Below are 22,358 nucleotides of genomic sequence, written 5' to 3'. Positions count from 1 at the left end.
GGATTAAAAGCCGAGAGCAGATCAGGAGCACTGTTCTGCCTTGTGCTGATGTTTATCCAGTTCCCAATTTCGTGAGGTCAAAAGAAGAATGACATTGGGTCTGTTTACAAAATGTGGTGCCTATATAAAATATATCCCATAAAACACCTTAAGATCCAGTCGGTTTAATATAAAATGTTTTTAATTGTTTTTGAAAACATTTAAAAAACAATTTTTGAGCACTTTCAATAAAAAAAGAGAACTGAAATGCTACCGCAATATTCAACTACTGTAGTTTCAGCAGGTACAACAGACAACAAAACACTGGGGAAATCTGACTTTCTGCACTAAATGAAACATGAAACAGGGCTTGTTTTTGTCATTTATGGTGTAGTAAAGCACATTATAGTACAAGACTATTATATGAACCTTAGATGCACTGCACAAAAAAACACTTTCCTTCTTTTCAGTTCAAAAGTCAGTGCTTATTGCAATTATATGCAAAATTATTTACTTCATGAAGTCTTATCATGATAAACAGTATGCAAAATGTTTTAAACATCAAAACAATGAAAATAATCTGAGAAAAGAACATATTCAACAATAACTAAGCAGAATTAGTAAACATAAAGAAGTAAGTAACTTGTGAATAACTATGCTTGCCTGGTTAACACTGAACCAGTTTCAAACAGCGAAGAAAAAAAAGAGTGGTTACAGGAATATCTAGTACTGTACAAGATAAGTCAATAACACTCATGCACATTTTGTGATCATGTATTAACATGGTGAAGCAAACTAAACTTAATTCTTCCTGCTGTAATATTCTCATGTAAGAGAATAAGAAATAGAAATATCTCATTGAGATCAATGCACATTGCTACATAAGACAATTTATCTGTCACTTTGATGACATTTTGTCTTTTCATAATGAAACACATTTAAAAAGTTTAATCTGTGGACTGTATTGGTTGCATTTATCCTAAGAGATGTGCCTACCACAGGTTCAACAAATTTAGTGCAATATATGAACCCCAGAAAGTTTGCTGGACGAATTCAACCAAATTTAAAGAGTTTGCTGCAATACTGTACAGGGGGTTAAAAATCCTCCAGTCTTTATATTTTTATCAAAAAAGATTTCCATTATTTTTATAATAGTAGGAAGCTAATAATGTAAACAAGGGATTAGAATGGCCTCAAAATCTCCTTTTCAGAGTATCTCATATAGAAAGGCTCCCATCATTTGTTAAAAGAAATCACACAGTTTCCTTTGGGTTGCATACTTTGGTGTGCAGTAGTGCTGTGTCTCAATGTACAGTGAAGAAATAACTAGCGTCAAGAAAAAAAATATCTAACAGATCATTAAATCAAGATAACAGCAAACACACACAAATGCCAATAACTAGGACATATCAATATATAAACCTCTGAGCCAACCCTAGCACCATTTATTTATCAAAATATGTTAATACCCTACCTTGCAAATTTATTGAACAATGAAACCTTATTAAATTAAACCCTTCATCACATTTGTCAAATATTCATTGATTGTAATCTTCTGATTGGCTTAAAGGAAAGCTTAGTTAGGTTCAAGGTAGCATAGCAAATGTTTTAATGTTAGCTTTAAAAACAATGGCAATTTTAAAATCTCTTTGAAAATGATCTTGAAACTCACTTAAACGGAGCTGTCAACTAGTGAGTAGATCTGTGTCAACATGAAATTCATAAATAATTATTCATAAAACAAAATGGGAGCCATAGAGAGAAACATTTTAAAACAAATCCTGAGTGCTTCTTTTGCAATTGTGGTTATCACAATAAATAAATTAAGCAAGTAATAAAATGCTCCTCTTCTTCAAGTACTATTGATATCCCCTTTGTTTTATCAGGGATATAAAGATTTGTGGCTTCAGACCTTAGGTGGTTGGTGTTCAGTTTTTGATGTCATCTCCTTCCTGCTTATTTGTTTTTCAAAGAGATCCCATGATCAAATTGGATTACTATATTCAGGAGGAGGAAAGGAGTCAGTCACTAAACTGAAAAGCAAAAAAACTGATTACTAAAGATTATAATGAAAAATTTCAAAATAAATCTCAAATAGAATTTTAATATGGGCATGCAGCCATTGTGATGAAACTAAGAAAATGCTTTTGTTTTCCTTCTAATTCCCCTATCTCAACCAACAAATAACAAAACATAAAACATTCTTCCAACATGTTTGTATTTATTCTATTAAATTATAGTGTCTGGAGTTATTTACTCGTTTTGTGTGTGTGCGTGTGCCTGTGTGTCTGTGTGTGGTGTATGGGCTGGCTCCATATTAAAACCAACATTTTAAAATAAGACTAATGCAAGGTCGCAAATATAAATGGCTACTAGTTTCTCCTCTTAAAAATTTTAGTGCAGCTTTCGCTTTCCGTAAAGTAATATTTAATTTTCCATTATTTTCTCCTATTTAAGCCCTTCATTGTGGGTGTAAATGGTACTGAAGCCCCAGAAAGTCCTACAGAGATTTTTCATCCTACAGTAGCTCTATGCTTCAAGCCTAAATATTTATAATAACCTGAATATTATCCCTGTTTCAAGGAAGACCTTCTTGTCTACAGTTCACCTTAGCTATGATTTTATATCTAAAAGATAATGCCAACAACAAAATAGCCTATACCTACAACTGATGGTTTCTTCTAAATTCTGTGCATATCAACTGATGAATTAAAATGAACTTACACAAAATAAAGATCTAGACTGCTCTTGTAACAGCTGAATAGTCAATTGTTTACTAGCAAACAATGTGATTAAATGGGGAACATTATAAAATTTAAAACCTAATACTTGTTCTTCTACAGCCTACTGTCTTCAGAAACTTGTTAAGAACTGAGGCAAGTCTAACCATTTCCTACTGAAGAAGAAACCACTTCTGCAGCAAACGCTTTTAAAATGTCACAATTAATAGTAAGTGTTTCTGCTGCGGGAGGCACTTCCATTAAGACAAATACAATACATATGTCTTTAGATACAGTGTGCTACATATTATAAAACACAATTTAACCCAACATTTCAACAGTAGGATGGTCCTTGCTTTCTATCCATTCAAAACCTGATGAAGTCATAGAGTTCATGGATTCACTGCAAATTTGTTGAAATAATGGGTCATTCTTTAATTCTTCCAGTGTAGCTTCATCATCTTGTCCCTGCTGACGACCTGGATCAAACAGTAGATTTGGGTCTAAAGTGTTCAAATCATTGATGCTGCCTGAGAGCTCAGAAGACAACCTGATATCATTAGAGAAATCAGATGCACTATTAGTGAGATCAGATGCTACCTGACCTACCAGCTGCTGGTTGGTTTGTAAGCTGTCTCCACTCAAGAGGTCTTTAACAGTGCTATTGAAATCTAATTGTTGCTCTCCAATTTCTGATTGTGCTTGATTATCTCCAGGAGAAAAATTGATCTGATCGGTGCTATTACTTTTGGTGAGGTAAGATGGTGTTTGGAATTCATAAACAGAAGTGCTGGAATCAATCATATTCTGTGGGTTGGCACTAGGAAAAACAGCGGAAGTTTCCAAAATCTGAGTGAGATTCATCCGGGCTGTGTAATTGGAGGGCAGGTTGTTCATTCCCAAACCTCTCACTGCATCATCATTGTCAGAATCAAGTTTACTCAACAAAACATTGGTTATTTTTTTACTGTTTGTTTGCTTCTGAAGAGCGTTCGGGAAGGCTGTCTGCATCATGACTGTCAATGGAACTGATTGACTTCTTTGAGCTATGTTGTTGGCACATGCATCTGTGTGAACATTTGTGAAAACATGAACTTCTGGGGTTACTGGACTTCCAAAGGGGGTTACATTAGACCGTGGGATATTAGATACTGGATAGAGGGTGCTTCCACTAAGATTACGTTGGCGATGAACAGCAGGGCTCACACTCCGGCATCTGAAGTTGCTGCTGGCAGATGAATTAGTTCCTTTATTATCAAGAGGGGCAGGGACTGCAAAACCCTCCTGTTTGTTGGTATTATTTACAGTGGCACCTTGCTGCTGCACAGGAGAGACAGGAGTCAAACGACCAAAATGAGTGTCATGATGTCTGGATTGAGACTGATAAGACTGTCCAGGCACAGCAAAAGCATGAGGTTTCCTGAAACGGTCTTCCACTAGTTCCTGATAGCTTGGGAGAATGCCATGGCCAGAAACTGAGGAATTACCAACCCCACTATACCCATTATTCATCCATTCAAGCTTGGTTTTGTCAGGGTGAGTGGCCATGGGTCTTTGCATTGGTTTCACAGGACTACTTGAGACAATGCTGGCATCATGATATGCCATACTGGAGCTTATTGGGGTGAATGCAAATGGATTTCTGCATTCGACGGGGCTGGGAGGGACGCTACTGCTGCAGTTAGAATGTGGAGTACCAATGGGTGTATGTCGGCTACTTCCTAAAGCACTATCCACAGGTGTAGTCTGGGCCAGCCTGGAGCAAGGGCTCTCCCGTGATAGACTCTGAGACCCAGCAATCATTTCAGAGGTTGGGGTAGGGGTTGGGGTTGGGGTTGGGGTAGGAGTGGGCGTGGGTGTGGGTGTGTGGACTGGAGTGCCATTGCTGTGGATGGGATGATAGAAGTGGGTGCTGGAGGTGTGAGATGACATTGGAGCTCCTGGAGTTACTGACTGACTCTGAAGAGTCATTCCCAAACAGTTACCGTAAGAATGCGAATTGTTCATTGACATTTGCTGCTCCATAAGCACCAGCTCTTCCACAATACTATCTTGTGTAAGTTCATCATCAAAAGGAAAGTAGCTTTCATTTGTCTGGGAAACAGAAGGCTCAAACTCCTTCAGTTCAGACTGCAGAGGTAACTGATCAGAAGAATGTGCTTGTATTTGATTCAAAGAAGATTCTTGTATCTGGCTATGTAGCTGCTGGGTATACGTTTCCTGTGGCATTCCTTCTAATTCCCAAACAGATTTCTCTAAGTCATTGATATCAGAGTGCTCAGGAATTGTCATAACACTGACATCTTGCTGTTGTTCACAGCTGGCAGATATAAACTCAGAATCCTTAGTGATTTGTTGCCATTCATTTGGATTAAAGCTGCCATCTGATTTTGAGTCACTGTCCAAGAGAAAGACACTTCCTTCAAGTTTTACTTTTATATCTGGAGATGATGATGGTGTTGTTTGCTGTTCCAAAGCTGAATCACTGGCAATAAGAGCAGAAGAGTTCAAGGTTTGATTTGCCACCATGTGTGAATTGATGTTTATTGATACCTTGCTAGGAATCTGAGCACCTGCTGTTGAACTTTCCATTTTCCCTGAATGTGGAACCTTTTGGTCCTTCTTAACACTGCCTGGTTTCTGACCTTCTGTGATAACTGCAGAAAGCTGTTCCACAATTGGTTTCTTTACAGGAGGCACCTGGGACTCTTGCAATGTAGAAGACAGTCGTTTTCTTGGACTTTTAGTGCATAATTTAGGGTCTTTATTATTTATTGAGTCACCATTAGACGGTGAGCTGGTGCTGGTGAAAGTTAAGTTCTGAGTAGCAACTGAGAGAGTGACAGTGCTCTGATTATTGCCTGTTGACATGCCTGGCAGAATTTCGTTACAGCGACTTTTACATTTGGTCCTCTGGTCACAGACCTTAGTTGCTTTTATTTCAATGATACCTTCATTTGAAGGTTTCTGCACTACTCCATCTGTATTACTTTTCGGACCCAAAAGGGCACTAGGTGTTGTTTGGGGAGCTTTAGCCCCATCAGAGTTCTCTTGGCACTGTACAGGATGCTCATCTGATGATGCTTCAGGTTCCATTTTGACTTCCACAGCAGATGTTCCCCCAGCGCTGCTGCTTCGGGACCCAGGAGACTGAAGTGAAACAACAGAACCATTCTTGATCTGTGGAATGCTCCTCGATTCTTCTGTTGTTCCTGTAGCACTGTTGACTGAGGCAGAATGTTTAAGAGGGGCACTACTGTTGCTGGGTGTGAGGGATATTGTTGTCATTTTCACCACATTTAGAGAACTCATGTGTGAAGCAGGTACAACAGCAGTTTTGATGGGACTACTAGTAAAGAGGACAGTAGTTGGAGAGCGGATGGTGAGCGCACTGGTGTTGGCTGGTTTGGGTAAGATCTGAGGGTAACGGTGCCGGGCAGAACGATCCCCACCAGGACTCGCTGGAACGTTCTGAGGAGTCTTTGGTGCCTGTTTCACAGACTGCATGTGCTGAGTGACCACTTGTACATTGAGGGGAAGAACTTTGCCATCAGAAGAACTCACTGGACTTGGTGAAGTTACCAATTGCCTGGTCCGTTGGACCTGTTATAAGGTACAAAACAAAAAACCAGATTTAAGAAGTCCAGGATATAAACAGTAATTTGTATATCTATATGCTTTTATGGAATTTATTAAATGTTAATGTTAAAAAGAAAAATAAAAGACAGTTCTTATGTTAAAGGACAGTTCTAGATCAGGTTCTATACAACCAGATGCATAAATAACAAATGCAACCATAATGCAGTATAGTTATAAAATATAAGAATAAGAAAGAAGAATATTAAATCATTTTTCAGTTAACAAGACTAATATCTTCACATTTGTGATGAATATTTGCTGAAACAATGATTTAAGGAGGTTATAGGAAGAGGAGATAAAATCTTCAAGAAACATAAAACAAAGATATCTATTGGAATCTATGTCAAAAAGATGGCTTACTCATAAGGGAAACTGTCATATAATGGGTCTGCCTTGGACTTTAGTAACTAAACCACCGTGAATAAGGTCCCAAACAAGACTACTATCTACCCAAGTTTGCTCTATAGTGAACAGTGTGGTTCCCAAGTATTTCAAGTTTTAATGGCATGATGATAATGATGATAGCAAGAACAAGAAAAACAAAACAAAGTTATCTCCTTAATAATATTATCAATAATAACATAAAGTACCACTTTACTCTGGCATGATACATTCTCATTTTAAAAACTCCTTCATCATAACTTTAGTTGTGTGAGATAGGAAAGGAGACAGTTAACCTCTATTTGTAGATAAAGAAACAAACTAGCTACCTAAAGGGCCTACCCAAGGTCCTATTACTATATCCAGCAAGCCACAGATAGGCCTATGTTAAAGTATTATCAATACACATTATAGTTTTGCTCCACCTGTTAAAAAGTTTAAACAAAAAAAGTTTGCAATTATATTATCTTGGCTCAGCCAGGAATGAAACAACTCTGAAAATGACTCACTATTACATATAGCTCTGACTAGTTATGTGCATACTATATATGTCCTGAATCTTTGTATTTTCATGTACATTCATTTTATAACTCACTTTGTAATCAACAACATACATCCTCAATGAAAAAACAAATGACTGAAAGGGAATCTGTCTGTGGTCACAGAACCAGTTTATGACCGTGTCTACACCTACACTTGCCTCATTCTCATCTGCCAATTTTAATTAAAAGATTGATTTCCCTTCATCCCAGTAAGGCCAAACACTATGTAATGATATTACCGGAATGGGACTAGGGACAGCTGCCACAACGATACCAATAGGTTGAGGAGAAAGGATTGCAGGATTTCCATTAGGAAGATTAGTCACTCCATTGGTTGTAGCGCCTTCTGATTTTTTTGCTGAGGATTCTCCAGGCAAAGGGGATTGTAGTTTCTGTTCTTGCTGCTTCTTTTGGATTTTCCGTTGCAACTGCTGTTTAGCATCAATAGGAGATGGCAAAGTCTTTACCTGAGGCTGAAAGGAATTACTTTCAGCTGTAGGTATAAAAGCAGAAGGCTGGGTAATTCCTTTAATTCCTGAAAATAAACAGAAAGGAAAGCTAAAATAAATACTCTCTTTTATAGAAGGCAGTTACAACTCAATTTCTTTGAATATGTAGCCATCTACTGGGCAAAGCAACAAAAACAGCAAATTTTAACTAACAATTTCTTTATAAAGCTTAAGTATTACACCAATTTACAAACATTTCTCAGTATGGTTTTAACTGTCATTTAAAAATATGGTTCAACTCAGGTGACAGTTTCAATTAAATCAACAATAACAGATTATTTTGAAAAGAGTAGCTGTATCATAAATGTGCAGAAGCTAAGATAAATAAATGTCAAGATAGCACTTTTACATTTTATCAGATAAGCAAATTCTCCCCCTTCTCTAATTAGAAAGAAATTCGTGCATTTTCATGATTTTAATATTCACAGGGGCACTCAAAAAATTTTGCTGAAACCACTCCGTATCTTAGAAAAAAATTTGTATGAGGAAAACAAGTTTTCAATCTTACCAGAAATGCATAAAAAGTACTACTATTTTAATTCCTACTGTACAATTATTCCAGTATGGCCTAGAGGAAATTTAGAAGCAGAATTTCTCAATAAGATTAAGGTTAAGATATTCCAAAAAGTGTCACTGAGAAAACTTTTTAAACTACTAGTAAGATAAACATTGAAAAAAGAAACGATAAAATAAAATTTAAATTTCAAAAATTGATTATGTAATAAAATTAATTTTTAAAAAAGCTCATTCCACTATTGGGATGTGGCATTAAGATCATTAGAAAGTAAGCTGTTGTCAGTCAAAACAGTGAAGAGAAGAAAGGGGAGGGAAACACTACTCTACTGGTACACCTTGCCCTTCCTCTTCCTTCCCCACCCCATTTCTGCTTTTCATCATTCTAGTTAACAGCAATGACTTGGCGTGTATGGAGGTGGGGTGAGCAGGAAAGAGAGAAAGGGGAGACTGTAACACTCTCCCCACAGTCACTCCTTAATAATCCCTCATCTTTTGCCCCCTTCTTTTAAGTACTAGTTTTCTTCTCAAATCCAGTTCCACTTGTACTGGGCCCTCCTGGCCCCCAGCCGTAGGTCTGGCTTCTCAGCACCTGTACCCTAGAGAGCCTCTGCCAATGGCTCACAGCTCGGCCGTCTTATTCCTCCTGCCAGGGTTTCTAGACAGGAATGAGTTCCAAACAGCTGACTTACAAAAGGACATTTGTAACACAACCTGTTCTTAATATGGAGTCTATATTTATAAAAAAAAAAATTCACCTTCAAAGGATGAAAATTAATCTACTACCAAGGATACATTTTGAAAAATGTAGTCAGGGCTGAGAACAAAATTCCAAGAGAGATTCTAAAAGTGTTTTGAATAATGGTGCAATTAGTAAAGTATTTAGCCTCCCAGGCTGATGGCTTTCAAAAATGGAAAACACCTGTTTATAAATGTAATTTTTTAGTACTTTTGTTTAAAAAAAACCCACACTTTTATTTACACTTTACACCTTAAAAATTCATTCATTCAATTCAGTCAACATTTCTTTCAGTTAGACTTTATGAATGATGTGAAAAATAAGAAAAACAGATGTTTCTTTCCCTTGTAATGCCTTCTAAGTCCTCAACCTGTTGAAGAACTCTTCTAGGTGTCAGTAGGTACAGCAGAAAGAGAACAGAGAAAGTTGAAAGGTCCATACTTTTTAAAGCTCGTTTTGTCAGAAGATAAGACGACAGTATGATATAATTGAGTTAAACTGGGCGTTGGAGACAGACAAATCAGGATTCAAATCCTGGTCCCACTTCTTATTTGCCCATGAACAAGTTATTAATACTTAACCTCCTGGAGTCTGTTTCTTGATCTGTAAACTGGCAATAAATAACACCTATATCACAGCACTCCTGGGGGGAATTAGATGAGGTAACATATGAGAGCAATCTAGCTGGCACTCTCCTGCTTGTAAATATAATGAACAGATTTAGGTCATACAGTTTAGATGGAGACAGAAAAAACTGTGACTAGCTTTTGTAAGAGACTGTTTTTTTGAAATGGGTCCTCAACTGGTCATAAAATGAGAGGACAGAGTATACTTATACACACACACACTTAAAGCTTTTGATAAAATGTAAACTGAAAGAAAACTGGTTTACTGTTAAAATGTACATGTTATGATATTGTGAAAAAGTTAATTAAGAGACAATAATTCTGGCTGGGATAAATCTATTGTAGATTTAAAAATATTTAGATTTACGCTGGATACAGTGACTCATGCCTGCAATCCTAGCACTTTGGGAGGCTATGGTGGGAGGATTCCTTGAGGCCAAAGGTTCCAGACCAGCCTGGGCAACATAGTGAAACCCTGTCTCTACAAAAAGTACAAAAATTAGCTGGGCATGGTGGCATGTGCCTGTAATCCCAGCTGCTCGGGAGGCTGAGGCAAGAGGATCCCTTGAGCCCAGGAATTCGAGGTTACAGTGAGCTATGCTGATGCCACTACACTCTAGTCCAGGCAACAGAGTGAGACTGTGTCTCAAAACAAAACAAAACAAACTTAGATTTGACATTTAGAAGAATCGTCCCTAGAACAACAAGTTACATATTAATGTATTTTTCACAGAATTCATAATTCCCTAGAATTACAATAATCTATTCATTCTTCTTTAGGCTTATAAGGTATGAACGAAATAAGATATTTAAAAAATTTCATCAGAACTGATACTTTACACCGCTATTATCTTAGGAAGAAGTCATTTATTCCAACAATACTGTCAATTCCAAAAATTCCTCCTTTAATGAAAATATGCACTTGAGTGCATATTCAAAAAAAATAACTCTTGCTATTTTATAATAATGCTTCATAGAGTTTATTTTTTTTGAGACCAAGTTATCTGTCACAGTGTCCAAAGATCATTTTATTTATAAATACTAGTTTCTTGGAAAGGAGTCTAGCAAGTAATTTTAAAATTTAATATTATTATTTTACTTCTAATATTTATCAAGTTAGATACACATGTACTTAAAAGTACATATGCACACATTCCTTAAATTTAAAAACAGCAATGGAAAAATTAATAAAGTATCAGCTGAGGAATCTATAGTTTCATATTTCAGCAAAGCAATATTTAAAAATATAGCATTAAGCTTTATAATGAAAGGATATTATTATTATTTTGTTGGCTCAACAAACATATCCAAATGTAGTGTTAAGTGGAGTTAAGAGTGAACTCTTACAAATACTAAAAAGATGAAGTTCTTTGGTCAAACTCTTCTTTTGCTACCAATTCCAAATACAGTGACATCCCTGTCAGTTATAGTTTATTAACAATTTAGTACCTGCTGGTGCTGCTGCCATTACAGTTAGAGCTGCCATTGACTTGGTGCCTATATAGTGACTTTTTACAAGGAAGCGGGCTAATTCCAAGACTGTGTCAAATGGTTGGCTTAACACTTTCTGGGCCCACTCACACACAAGACGGCAAGCAGAAGAGATAACTTCCTCATCAATATTTTGCAGCTGCCCAGAAGGTTCAGCTCCTTCCAACTAAACAAAGAAAAAAAGGAAAAGTTAACCATAAAAAGATTAGAGAAATTAAATTGAGGCACATTGAAGATATGTATTCTTCATTAGGAGATATGATCTAAACCTTTTGGGTCAAAGCAGTATGAACTGACCTGTTGGCAGATATATAAGGGCTTTGCAAATAAGAGACCTATACCCATCAGGGCATAGCAGTCAGCAGTATTGTGAACATAACACTTTAAATGGTTGTTAAACATATATGAAGACTAGTAGATATTTTGAATCTTTGTAAAACCTTTTCTAACTTTAATAAAACAAACTATGTCAGTAGCCATATGTTTTCTTCAAAATTTATATTATACATATTACTCTATGACTTACTTTTTCCTCTCGACAATACACACACATACATATAGTCAATATATATCATGGACTTATCTAAAAATCAGTAACTTTAGATATTTGTTCCCCCAAATTTCATGTTGATGTAGGTCATCTATGCTAATATTTTTCAGTTACTGAGGGTTTTTTTTTCCCTCATTTACTTTTGTCCCTGGTCTTATCCAAATGAGACTTTGTGGGATGCATTTCATTATTGATATAAACGTAAAATTCTACTTTTTAAAAGGAAAAGGCAGAATTCTTACCCCATCTCCAGTTTTGTGAAAGTCAAGGTTGGGCAGTGTTGGCATATGAACAAAAGCTTTTTTTCTTAGTCCACTGTAGCAATACGTAATAAATAGTTAAGGTCTAAAGTACTCTAAATTAAATGACCTGCTTACACAGACAGCACTTGAGAAGTAACCATATATGAAATGAGAATAAAATCAGCCTGAGATAACATCTATTTTCTGAATTCTTCAGTAAGAAAAACCTTAATAGTTGAAACTTGAGATACTTTTACTCTTTTGAAACTGGAATAGTCCTTGTAGAATGTTAAATATTACTGTCTTAAATGAAATGATTCTCATCTGTTATAAATTTTATGAATAAATGTTCCTAATATGCTGTGCCAGCCACCAGTAACAAACAGGTCAGAAGGAAAGGAATAGCCAGATGGAAACCTGGCACAGAGAAGGGAAACTTTAGCCCAAGGCACTGGGACAAAAACAACTCTTAAGAGTGTCACAAGGGTTTTAACCTTTTCATTTCTCTTTTTCCACTGAAACACACAGGATTATCACCTGTAACATGCCAAAAACACATCAAGACATTTTTGTTCGTATTCAGGAAACAAGGACAGGTCATGCAATGAGTGGTTAGAGAACACCTGGAACCAATTTAGAAAAACTGCCTTCCTCCCTCTCCTTTCCTCTCATCTCCTCCATAGTAGCTAATCTTATGCTTTGAAAAGTGGCTGAAAAGCTAAGCAGGAAGAAAATGCATGCCCTACTATCTAATATGATACAGAGACCCTCTATTTTACAATCTACTTTCAAGAGTAGAAGCAACTTCAATAAAACTTCAATAAATTCTTAATTTTCCTTACTTCTGTTTGCTCCTATTTCTCTATCACAAGAGGGACTTTTTCTTTGCCTTGGCTTTAATCTTAATACACGTTTTAAATGGCTGGCTGAAAAACACTTTAAAGCAAACACACTAATCTTTCAGTATGAGTTCCACAATATACTTTTTTTTTTTTGCCAAAGAGATCGCCTATGTTTTTAAACTAGGAGAAGGAAAGAAAATAAGCTAACCTCTTTCTCCACTTTTATTATTTTAAAATTGCTGAACATATGGCAGGTCTCAATAATTCTTACTATTAAAGCAAAGGAGATCAAGGCCATTAAAATACTCCATAGTGATAGAATAAGGTAAAACCTATCACAATCCTAATATAAAAATGAATCATTATTTGTTATTTCTCTTGCAGTTTGATAAACAGCTGAGAAAATAACATTTGTAATTATTCCACTAAGTCCTTTTGAGTTGCTTATATTTGTTGATTTAAATTTATTTCTAAATATAGTTGGCAGCTGAACTACAACAGATGTTTTATAATAAGTGAGAACATAAAGAGATTATTAAAACCATTTTGGTAAAGGATATTTAGATTTGCCTCTTGTGCCCAAACGACGTGCCTTCATGTTTGGAAAGACGTTTTTCATGATCTTTCCAAAGTCAGCAGCACTTAACGGATGGTAACCAAGATTGTCACAATAGCTCCTGCAAAAGAAGGATCGACCAATTTAGAGAGTAACAGAATTTACAATTACGTAGCATGGTGCTATTTCAACACAATTTGATCCATTTGACAAAGTGAAGCAAAGGATCTTTAAGTTATATACCACAATTTATATGGTCATTACTCTTTGGAGATGCGTGTTATCTCGGGTTTAGTTAGCTGGTTTCACCCTCAGGGTATATAGTACTGTTTTCAATAGCATTCAAGAAACTTGCAAGAAGATATAATGTTGGTACAAAGTTTTCCAACTACAATCTGAAATGAATATATCCAGCTCAACCAGTAGGGCTATAATTTTCCATGTATGTATTAGGCTCACATACTGGGATAATTTCCCGTATATATATATCATGCACATCAGACATTAGAGATAACACTACCACATGGTTTAAAATTTAGAAACATGATATCTTAGAACTAAAAGGGACCTTAGGAATCATCTACACCAGTACTCTCATTTTACTGATAAGGGAAAAACACCAAGGCACATTAGACAGGTTCCAAAGGTCCCAGTGTTTTCCTTTCACTAACTCCACTACCCCTGGTATTGCCTGGAAAAAAAAAACTGACTTTGTAAGACAGTAACTTCAAGTGGGATCAGGAGATAAGCCAAGTCTTAACTACCACTGGAATCAGGTGTTCTATTTTTCTCTAGAGCTGCCAGTCATAGGTAAAATGCCAATCCTCTGAAGTTCAGCAGCAGACCAAGGTCATTATCTTGTTCTGGCTGCCAAGGTTGTTCTCGTAACTGTTGTGTTGGCCTTTGGGAGAACCACTACCTGGAAAAGAAGAGGAAGTCAGAGAAACTATCTCTTCCTCTCGCCTCTCATTCAGCATCCACCAGGACAGCTTCTTGATGAAGTCATGCACTGGAGAGCCCAAGAGAGACATTTAGGATGAAGAAAGAGGTGAAAACAACTGGGAGGCATGGCAGGCAGGGTGTAATGGAAACAAGAAATTGGGTCCTTGTAGACTACTGAATATCCTGACAACATTTCTGAAGTGACCTGAGCTCAAGATGTCAAATTTGGGAGAGACTCAGGAGAAGGCAGAGGACTCTGAGTGACTTAATACACAGAGTATGGGGGTAGGTCTGGAGACAGTGGTATTTTTCTTGGTTGTCCCCTCCTTATTCCCACAAAAAATTCCACAAGGAAGGGTAGAGGGGGAGGAGTTGCCCAGCAAACACATTCCCAACAATGCTGAAGTGTGGGGAGAAGGAAAAGGGAACAAGTATTGAAATTTTCCGATATAGGAAGTATTACCTACTCATATTTACATTGAGACTAAATGTGCTACTTCGAGTGGTTCAGGGGTCAAGGTACAAAATGAAGGGGTCACTATTTTTGGGTGCTGGCAATGGAAACGAGTTGCATCAAATCATAACAATTTCAGTAGCAAGTTAAATTAGTCATCTTTAGGGTCCAAACTAGCACAGAAAGAAAATGTGAATAAAATGAGGTTCTTTTGCACCTCAGGGACTTGACACATGTTGGTTCCTCTACCTGGAACACTATTTTTCTTATCTTTCAAGTTTCTGCTTAAATTTTATGATTTTGAAAGGGTCTCTTCTGACTACCCTATCTTAAACAGTGCCCTCCGGCCACGCCCTCACCTTATTCCCTTATCAGTGCACTCTGTTTGTTTTCCTCTCATGATTTATAATTATGGGACAGTTAATTTACTTGTTATTTGTCTCTTCCATTACACTATGTTCAAACAGGACAATGACCATATCTAACAGGTTTGCCATTGTATTCTCAGCACCAGAACAAGATTCATAAGTCACACTAGGCCCACCTGTATGTCATATCTAAAGAAAAAAAAACCCACAAAACAAAACAACACTGCCCACTTGCTTCTATGACAGCACTGGCAGATGGGCCTAAAAACCTGAAATCAAACCAAGAGAAGCAGGGTAATGAGGCTTATGAGAGACAATATATCCATTCTACTCTCCCTTTGTCATTCAGATTTTGATGTTTTTTTTTTCATTACCTTAGTACACTAAAAGTTTCTACTTTGGCAGAAGGGGTAGGAGAAAGGTTGGCAAAAGAAATAATGCTAAGTATTGTTGACCTAAAGAAAGTGAGGCAAAATTAATACAGAGTTTATTTGGGCCAAGGTTGAGGATTGCAGGTGGGCAAACACTGGAAAGGGCTTCAGAGAAAAAAGGAGAGCTCAAGTTTTTAAATAAAGAAGGATGAATTAGGAGAGAGGGCAATTACAAAAGTTCTTAGGAATTCCCAATTGTTTACAGAAATAACACTGATTAGTGACTGGCTATGCATTGTTGAACTACAGGGTATGAGTTATGGTTTCCAGCATATAACACTGTTAGGTTAATTTATGCTTACTTGGTGGTGACCCTCAGTCTAAAGTCCTACAGCAGGTGGGTTACTTAGCTCAAGGGAGGAGTGAGACTTGACTACTGTCACATTTCAATGTCTTTCTGGGCCTAATAATTTAAAGAAACCCATATTCCTCAGGAAGTTTTTCTTTCTTAGTATCAGGATGATCAATACAAAATCTGCTTTTAAATACAATTTATATTGAGTGGTGACTTCATAAAATGATCATACAATTTCACCTTGTTTTTGGTATGTATTTATTCCACCTGTGGGAAAGATGAATTTTTTAAATAATGACTTCATCTTCAAATACTCTTCAGTAGATAAACATTAAAAGTCTTCTGTAGACATATACACAGCTCAAATTACTCCTCCTGAATCAAATAGTAGGTAATGTTAGAAGAAAACTGCTTAGGAGTCAAAATTTTAAACTCTGACACCTCACATGTCAAAAACAAAAGAAAAGAGAGCTTCAATGTGAAAACAATACCCAGAATAGGTCCTTGATTTAATTTTGTGAAATCTTAGAACTGGAAATAAATCCAGAAGTTACATAGTTCAACTTCCTGCCAAATGTCGAAATGGTCATACTCCTAAATGAGGGGTTACCTGAACATGAACATTTCCCTGATGGGAGCTCCTAATTTAATTTTTATTTTTTTTAACGATTCTGTCTTAAATCTAATTTAGTAAGTATTTATAGAGTATTACTTCATAATTTTGAAACCAGTGCTATATAATAAGCCATAGGTCATTCTAGGCCATGTGGAGATCTTGGTTAGTTTACATCTCATTTTCCTGCTTCATAACTTTAACTGCAGCTTGATCAAGCAAGATATGGTGTCAATTAACACCTAACTCAGCATCAGATTATATTTATGCAAGACTTAAAAAAGGGTGAGGAATAAAGAACATTCTGTTAACAGGATAACTAACACTCTAATGTCATTCTTAAAATGAGATCATTTGGGTTTTTCCTCTTGCTCTTTATTTAAACGTATGTTTTTAACACTGACATGAAGCCTAATGTTCAACATGATCATGAACACATCACTCAAAATCCACAGTAGCAATTCAATCTTTAATGTTTATTGATACCATTTACAAATTAATTATATAAGTTAAAGGTTAACATTGTTTAATGGTACAAAAAAATCGTAAAAGACTGGTGGCAAAATAATAGTCATAGGATACCCAACTATATTTGGTATTTTCCGAGTGCTTTGTGTTACCTCATTTAATCCTGTCAACCACATTCAGACAGGTGTTTTTATTAAAACTAATTTTATAGACTGCATAGAGAAGTACATTTGGAAATGATCTGGTCTCGTCTAATCCACTTATCTTACAGATGAGGTACTTTTATTGCTAATTAATGACTATAAACACACTAAATGTTTGAAATGCAACCAAAATTACACCATAAAAATTTTTTCTAATATTTATCAGAAGAATTTATTAAGAATTATCAGTTTTCTATTAAAAGCCCTCTTCTTACTTAGATCCACATTGTTATTTTGGTGAGTCTTAGCATTCATGTACTATAAATGACAATAAAAGAATGGGAATTTAGGGAGGTCCCAAAGACATAGTAGAATTACATTCCCTTTAAAGTATTAATGAAACAATACATTTGCTAGGTAATCTGGAAGACATATGAGAGAAAAGTAATATGGTCAAAAATCTAATTAGCTTGAGCCTTAGAAAGTGGAAAGGTTGTTGAAATCCTCCAACATTTTTAAGGAGTGATTAGATTCTGAGACTCTGGAGAGAAAACTCTTTGAAAGTACCTGAACTTGACCATAAGGAAATTTGTCTTTTTCATGTTGTTCCCTGTTCTGGGCAGAACAATGACACACAGCTAAGTCTGAGGCATAGCTAACGTCTACTGGGCTCTGGCATTTGGCAATGAATACTAGAGATCACTGCAGAAGTGCACAGTGTAATGTATGTGATGGTTTGGTGTCCCAGAGGATAGAATGGCTGCAGAAGACTATAAAGTCTGTTGGTTAGCTGTGGTATCTTCTAGCCTAGGCCGTGATGAGAAATTTAAAGTTATTAATAGTACTATTAGGCCAAGCTTAGACTAAGATAATATGTCACCTTTGAAATTCACTTGATAATATTTATTTTTGTGGTAACTATACACTGAACAATATATCTGAAAGATTATTTTGCTTGAAGGCAATAAAATTAAACAGTTAAACTATCACATATATATAAAAACTGATCAAGTATGACCCTCTTAACCAGGACTTGCCTTTCCTTTCCATCATTTTGGTTAATAATCCTATAAAGAAGATTCAGGGAACCATGATTGACAGGTTAAGGACCATATCCTGAAGTTTATAAATTAATCAAAAGCCATAAATTTTAGGGATAATCATCTGATAAAGCCTCAATATTTTAAAAAGAAATTTGTGTCCTTATTTATTTAATCACAGTAAAAAGTAAATTTTAAAGAAAGGCTTGATTTCTCACTATTGCCTATGAAAGAGCCATTTAAACCAACTATTCTGCCAGGTGTGGTGGCTCACGCTTGTAATCCTATTACTTTGGAAGGCTGAGGTGGGAGGATCGCTTAAGGCCAGGAGTTTGAGACTAGCCTGGGTAACATAATGAGACCTGTCTCTACAAAAAATTTAAAAAATTAGCTATACAAGGTGGCACATGCCTGTAGTCTCAAGTTACTTGAGAGGCTGAGGCAGGAGGATTGCTTGAGCCCAGGAGTTCCAGGCTATAAGTGAGCTACTACTGGGCCACTGCACTCCAGCTTCGGTGACAGAATGAGACCCTGTCTCTGGAAAAAACAAAATAAAACAAACAAAAAAAGACTTCTTTTGGTCAATTTGTTTAAAAAAATGTTTTTTGTTTGGTTAATTTCATTGGTTTTTCTTCTTTGTTTTTTGAGGCTCTATCATCCAGGGTGGAGTGCAGTGGCCTCATCACAGCTCACTGCAGCCTCAAACTCCTGGGCTCCAGTAATCCTCCTGCCTCAGCCTCTAAGCAGCTGGGACTACAGGCGCGTGCTTTTCTATTTTTTTGTAGAGACAGGGCTGGTCCCAAACTCCTGGCCTCAAGCGATCCCCCCACCTCAGCCTCCCAGAGTGCCAGGATTACAGGTGTGAGTCACTGTGCCCAGCTGATTATTGTTTTTTTAAGCAAAGACACATATATAAATATATATGATAAATATGTTGATCACACTCTACATGTACTACAAGCCTTATTTATACACTTACTTTCATTTTTGAATTGCCTTAAGTCTTCTTTGCTTTCCATTAACTGCATATAAAATACTCAGATTATATGAATATAGACAGTAACCACCTATACACACTGTGAATTAACAAAAACAATGAAGAAGGCATTGACCCAATGAATTCCTGATTAACCACCTCTCTTCTCTGAATTTCCATCCAAACCCAATTGTATTACATTTAGTTCTTCAACACTTGGGAACATTTCTGAAATCATGTTAGTAAAAGGATAAACTCAAATTTTAACAAGGTTGTATATGTTGAAAAAAAAAAAAGCCAACAGACTCCAACATTATCTAGTGTGATTTTAACATTTTGTAGACAAGAAAACTAAGGAACAGAGAGGTAAAGATGATTTGCCAGAATATTAATAAGTTGTTCTTTATATTACTGATGACTCCAGCAGAATTTTATATAACAAGCACTCAATACACATTGGTTGACTGGTGGCACTACAACATTTACAAAAGTTTCCTTCTGAAGAACAGTGATCAGTCCTCAATTTAATTTCCTGCATAAGATCATAAATACATATAATTATAATGTTCACAGTATGATATTCTTATAGAATCTTTGTCAGTAGAATATGAGTGAGATGTATTTACATATCTTTAATGAATACACAGAAGAAGTGATAAAAATGGACAAAGACTTAAATAGGTTCTTCACAAAAGAGGATATCCAATTGGTGCAAGAATGTATTAAAAAGGCATTTAGATTTAGTAGTCATCAAGGAAACGCAAATTAAAACTATAATGGAAAAAAGGCTAATGTCCATACACAGCATAAGGGACAAAGAAATTGTGGTATATATTCAAAAATGGAATACTAAAAGAAGTGAGAATCAATAAACTAAAAATACATTAAAAAATGCACAAATTGTACAGATATAATACTGAGTAAAAAAGCCAGATACAAAATAGAACATATCATTAATTTCATTCATGTAGTGTTCAAAAACAAGCAGAGCTAATCTGTGGCGACACAAGCCAGAATAGTAGTTACCTTTGGCAGGGATGAGGTACTGGTAAGGATAGTAATTAGAGGAGGTTATAAAAGGTCTTCAGGATTATTGCAATGCTTGGTTTCTTGATCTGGATGCTGGTAATATGAGTGTACTACTTCGCAAAGATTTACCAAGTTGTACACATACAATTTGTACACTTTTCTGTGTGTATGTTACTTTTCAATAAACATTAGATAGAGTGCTGTAAATAAAATGCTATGACCAAGATATAAATAAGATGCCACAGTGAAGACGGTAATTTTAACTTAGAGAACTGAGGGTCTAATGGCATATGGAAAAAATGGATTTAAATTGGGCCTTAGGGAGCAAGTAGATTTAATCATAAGGGTTAGGGCAGGTGGAGGGTGAGGCAGGTCTATTTTATGTGGAGGAAATAATGTGAACAAAAATTGAGAAAAGCAGCATGTGGTTTTGAAATTCTAAGTTCAAAACAGTAAGGTGTAGGATAAATGGTGATGAAAAGAGGGAGAAGAAAGATTTATACAAAATAAGGTTCATACCAGGTAAAGCTAAAAAAGTTAGATTGTGGATGACTTTGAATAATAATTGCTGTCACATATTGAGGGCTTAGTGCATACTACACATTGTAATAAATGTTTTATATACATAAGGTTTTCTTGGGACCTTTCATTATTTTTTTGCATTTAAAATTAAAAAAATTGAAATATAATAATTATACATATTTATGAAATACACAGTGATGTTTCCATACATATAATGTATAATGATCAGATCAGGGTAATTAGCAAATCTATCATCTCATTTATCACTTTAAAAAAAATAAATTTTATTTCAAAATATTAGGGGGTATAAGTGTTCTTATTACACAGATGAACTGTATAATGCTGAAGTCAGGGCTTTTAGTGTGCCAGTCACCAGAATAGTGTACATTGTACCTGATAGCTAAGTTTTTATTCCTCACTCCTCTCCCACTCTTCCCCCTTCTTAGTTTTCAATGTCTTTTATACCACTTTATTACCATATGCACCCATCGTTTATCTCCCACTTACTAGTGAGAACATGTAGTGTTTGTTTTTCCATTTCTGAAATACTTCACTTAGAATAATGTTCTCCAGTCCCATACAAGTTGCTGCAAATGACATTATTACATTCATTTATCATTTCTTTGTGTTGGGAACATTCAACATCCTCTTTCTAGCTGTTTGAAACTATATATTATTGTTAACTGTGGTCTACCCTACAGTGGAATAGAACACTAGAGTTTATTCCTCCTATCTAGCTGTAACTTTGTATCCTTTAAGAAATCTCTATATAGCTTCCTCCACCCTTCCCAGCCTCTAGTATCTACTGTTTTACTTTATACTTCTATGAAATCAACTTTTAGCTTCCACATGTAAGTGAGAACATGTGGCATTTAACTTTCTGTTCCTGGCATATTTCATTTAACATAATATCCTCCAGTTCCATCTATGTTGTCACAAATGAGATAATTTCATTTTTTTAATGGTTGACTAGTATTCCATTATGTATACCACACCGCATTTTCTTTATCAATTCATCTGTTGTTGCATACCTAGGTTGATTCCGTATCTTGACTATTGTGAACAGTGCTGCAATAAACATGGGGGTCTTTTTGATATACTGATTTCATTTCCTTTGGATAAATGCCCAGTAGTGCAACTGCTGAATCATATGGTAGTTCTGTTCGTAGTTTTTTGAGGGACCTCCATACTGTTCTCTATAGTGGCTATACTGGTTTATAATCCCACCAACAGTGTATGAGAGTTCCCTTTTCTCTGCATCCTTTCCAGCATTTGTTATTTTTTGTCTTTTTTATGATAACCATCCTAACTGGGGTGAGATAACTCACTGTGGCTTTAATTTGCAATTTCCTGATGATTAGTGATGCTGAGCATTTTTTTTTCCATATACCTGTTGACCATTTGTATATTTTCTTTGGAGAAAGGACTCATGTCCTTTGCCCATTTTTTAAGCAGATTGTTCTTTTTTTTTGCTGTTGAGATACTCAAGTTCCCTCTATATTCTGGATGTTAATCCCCTGTTGGATGAATTGTTCCCAAATATTTTCTCCCATTCTGTAGACTGTCTTTTCACTCTGTTGACTGTTTCCTTTGCTATGCAGAAGCTTTTGTTTATTTTTGCTTTGGTTGCCTATGCTTTTCAGGCTTATTCATAAGATCTTTTCCCAGATCAATATTCTGAACCCTTTCCCCTATGTTTTTTTCTACTTGTTTTATTAGTGTCTTCCATTCATGTTTTTGATCCATTT

The 22,358-nt window shown here is 35.9% G+C and overlaps 1 protein-coding gene across 1 annotated transcript in view; it reads right to left on the bottom strand.

Annotated features, from left to right (window-relative positions):
* Positions 1-2,802: 2,802 nt before the first annotated feature.
* RFX7 (regulatory factor X7) overlaps positions 2,803-22,358 on the bottom strand; it is a 138,465-nt gene continuing 118,909 nt past the window's right edge. Inside the window, exons 5-9 of the mRNA XM_069459553.1 lie at positions 13,334-13,450; positions 11,932-12,016; positions 11,098-11,305; positions 7,501-7,796; positions 2,803-6,302 (exon numbers count right to left, since the gene is read on the bottom strand). Of these exons, the coding sequence (XP_069315654.1) occupies positions 3,021-6,302; positions 7,501-7,796; positions 11,098-11,305; positions 11,932-12,016; positions 13,334-13,450 (3,988 nt within the window). The 3' untranslated portion in view covers positions 2,803-3,020. The remainder of the gene's footprint in view (positions 6,303-7,500; positions 7,797-11,097; positions 11,306-11,931; positions 12,017-13,333; positions 13,451-22,358) is intronic.

The sequence above is a fragment of the Eulemur rufifrons genome, chromosome 2 (assembly GCF_041146395.1).
Source record: "Eulemur rufifrons isolate Redbay chromosome 2, OSU_ERuf_1, whole genome shotgun sequence".
NCBI lineage: Eukaryota > Metazoa > Chordata > Mammalia > Primates > Lemuridae > Eulemur > Eulemur rufifrons.
This window is presented reverse-complemented; position numbering and strand designations above follow the sequence as displayed.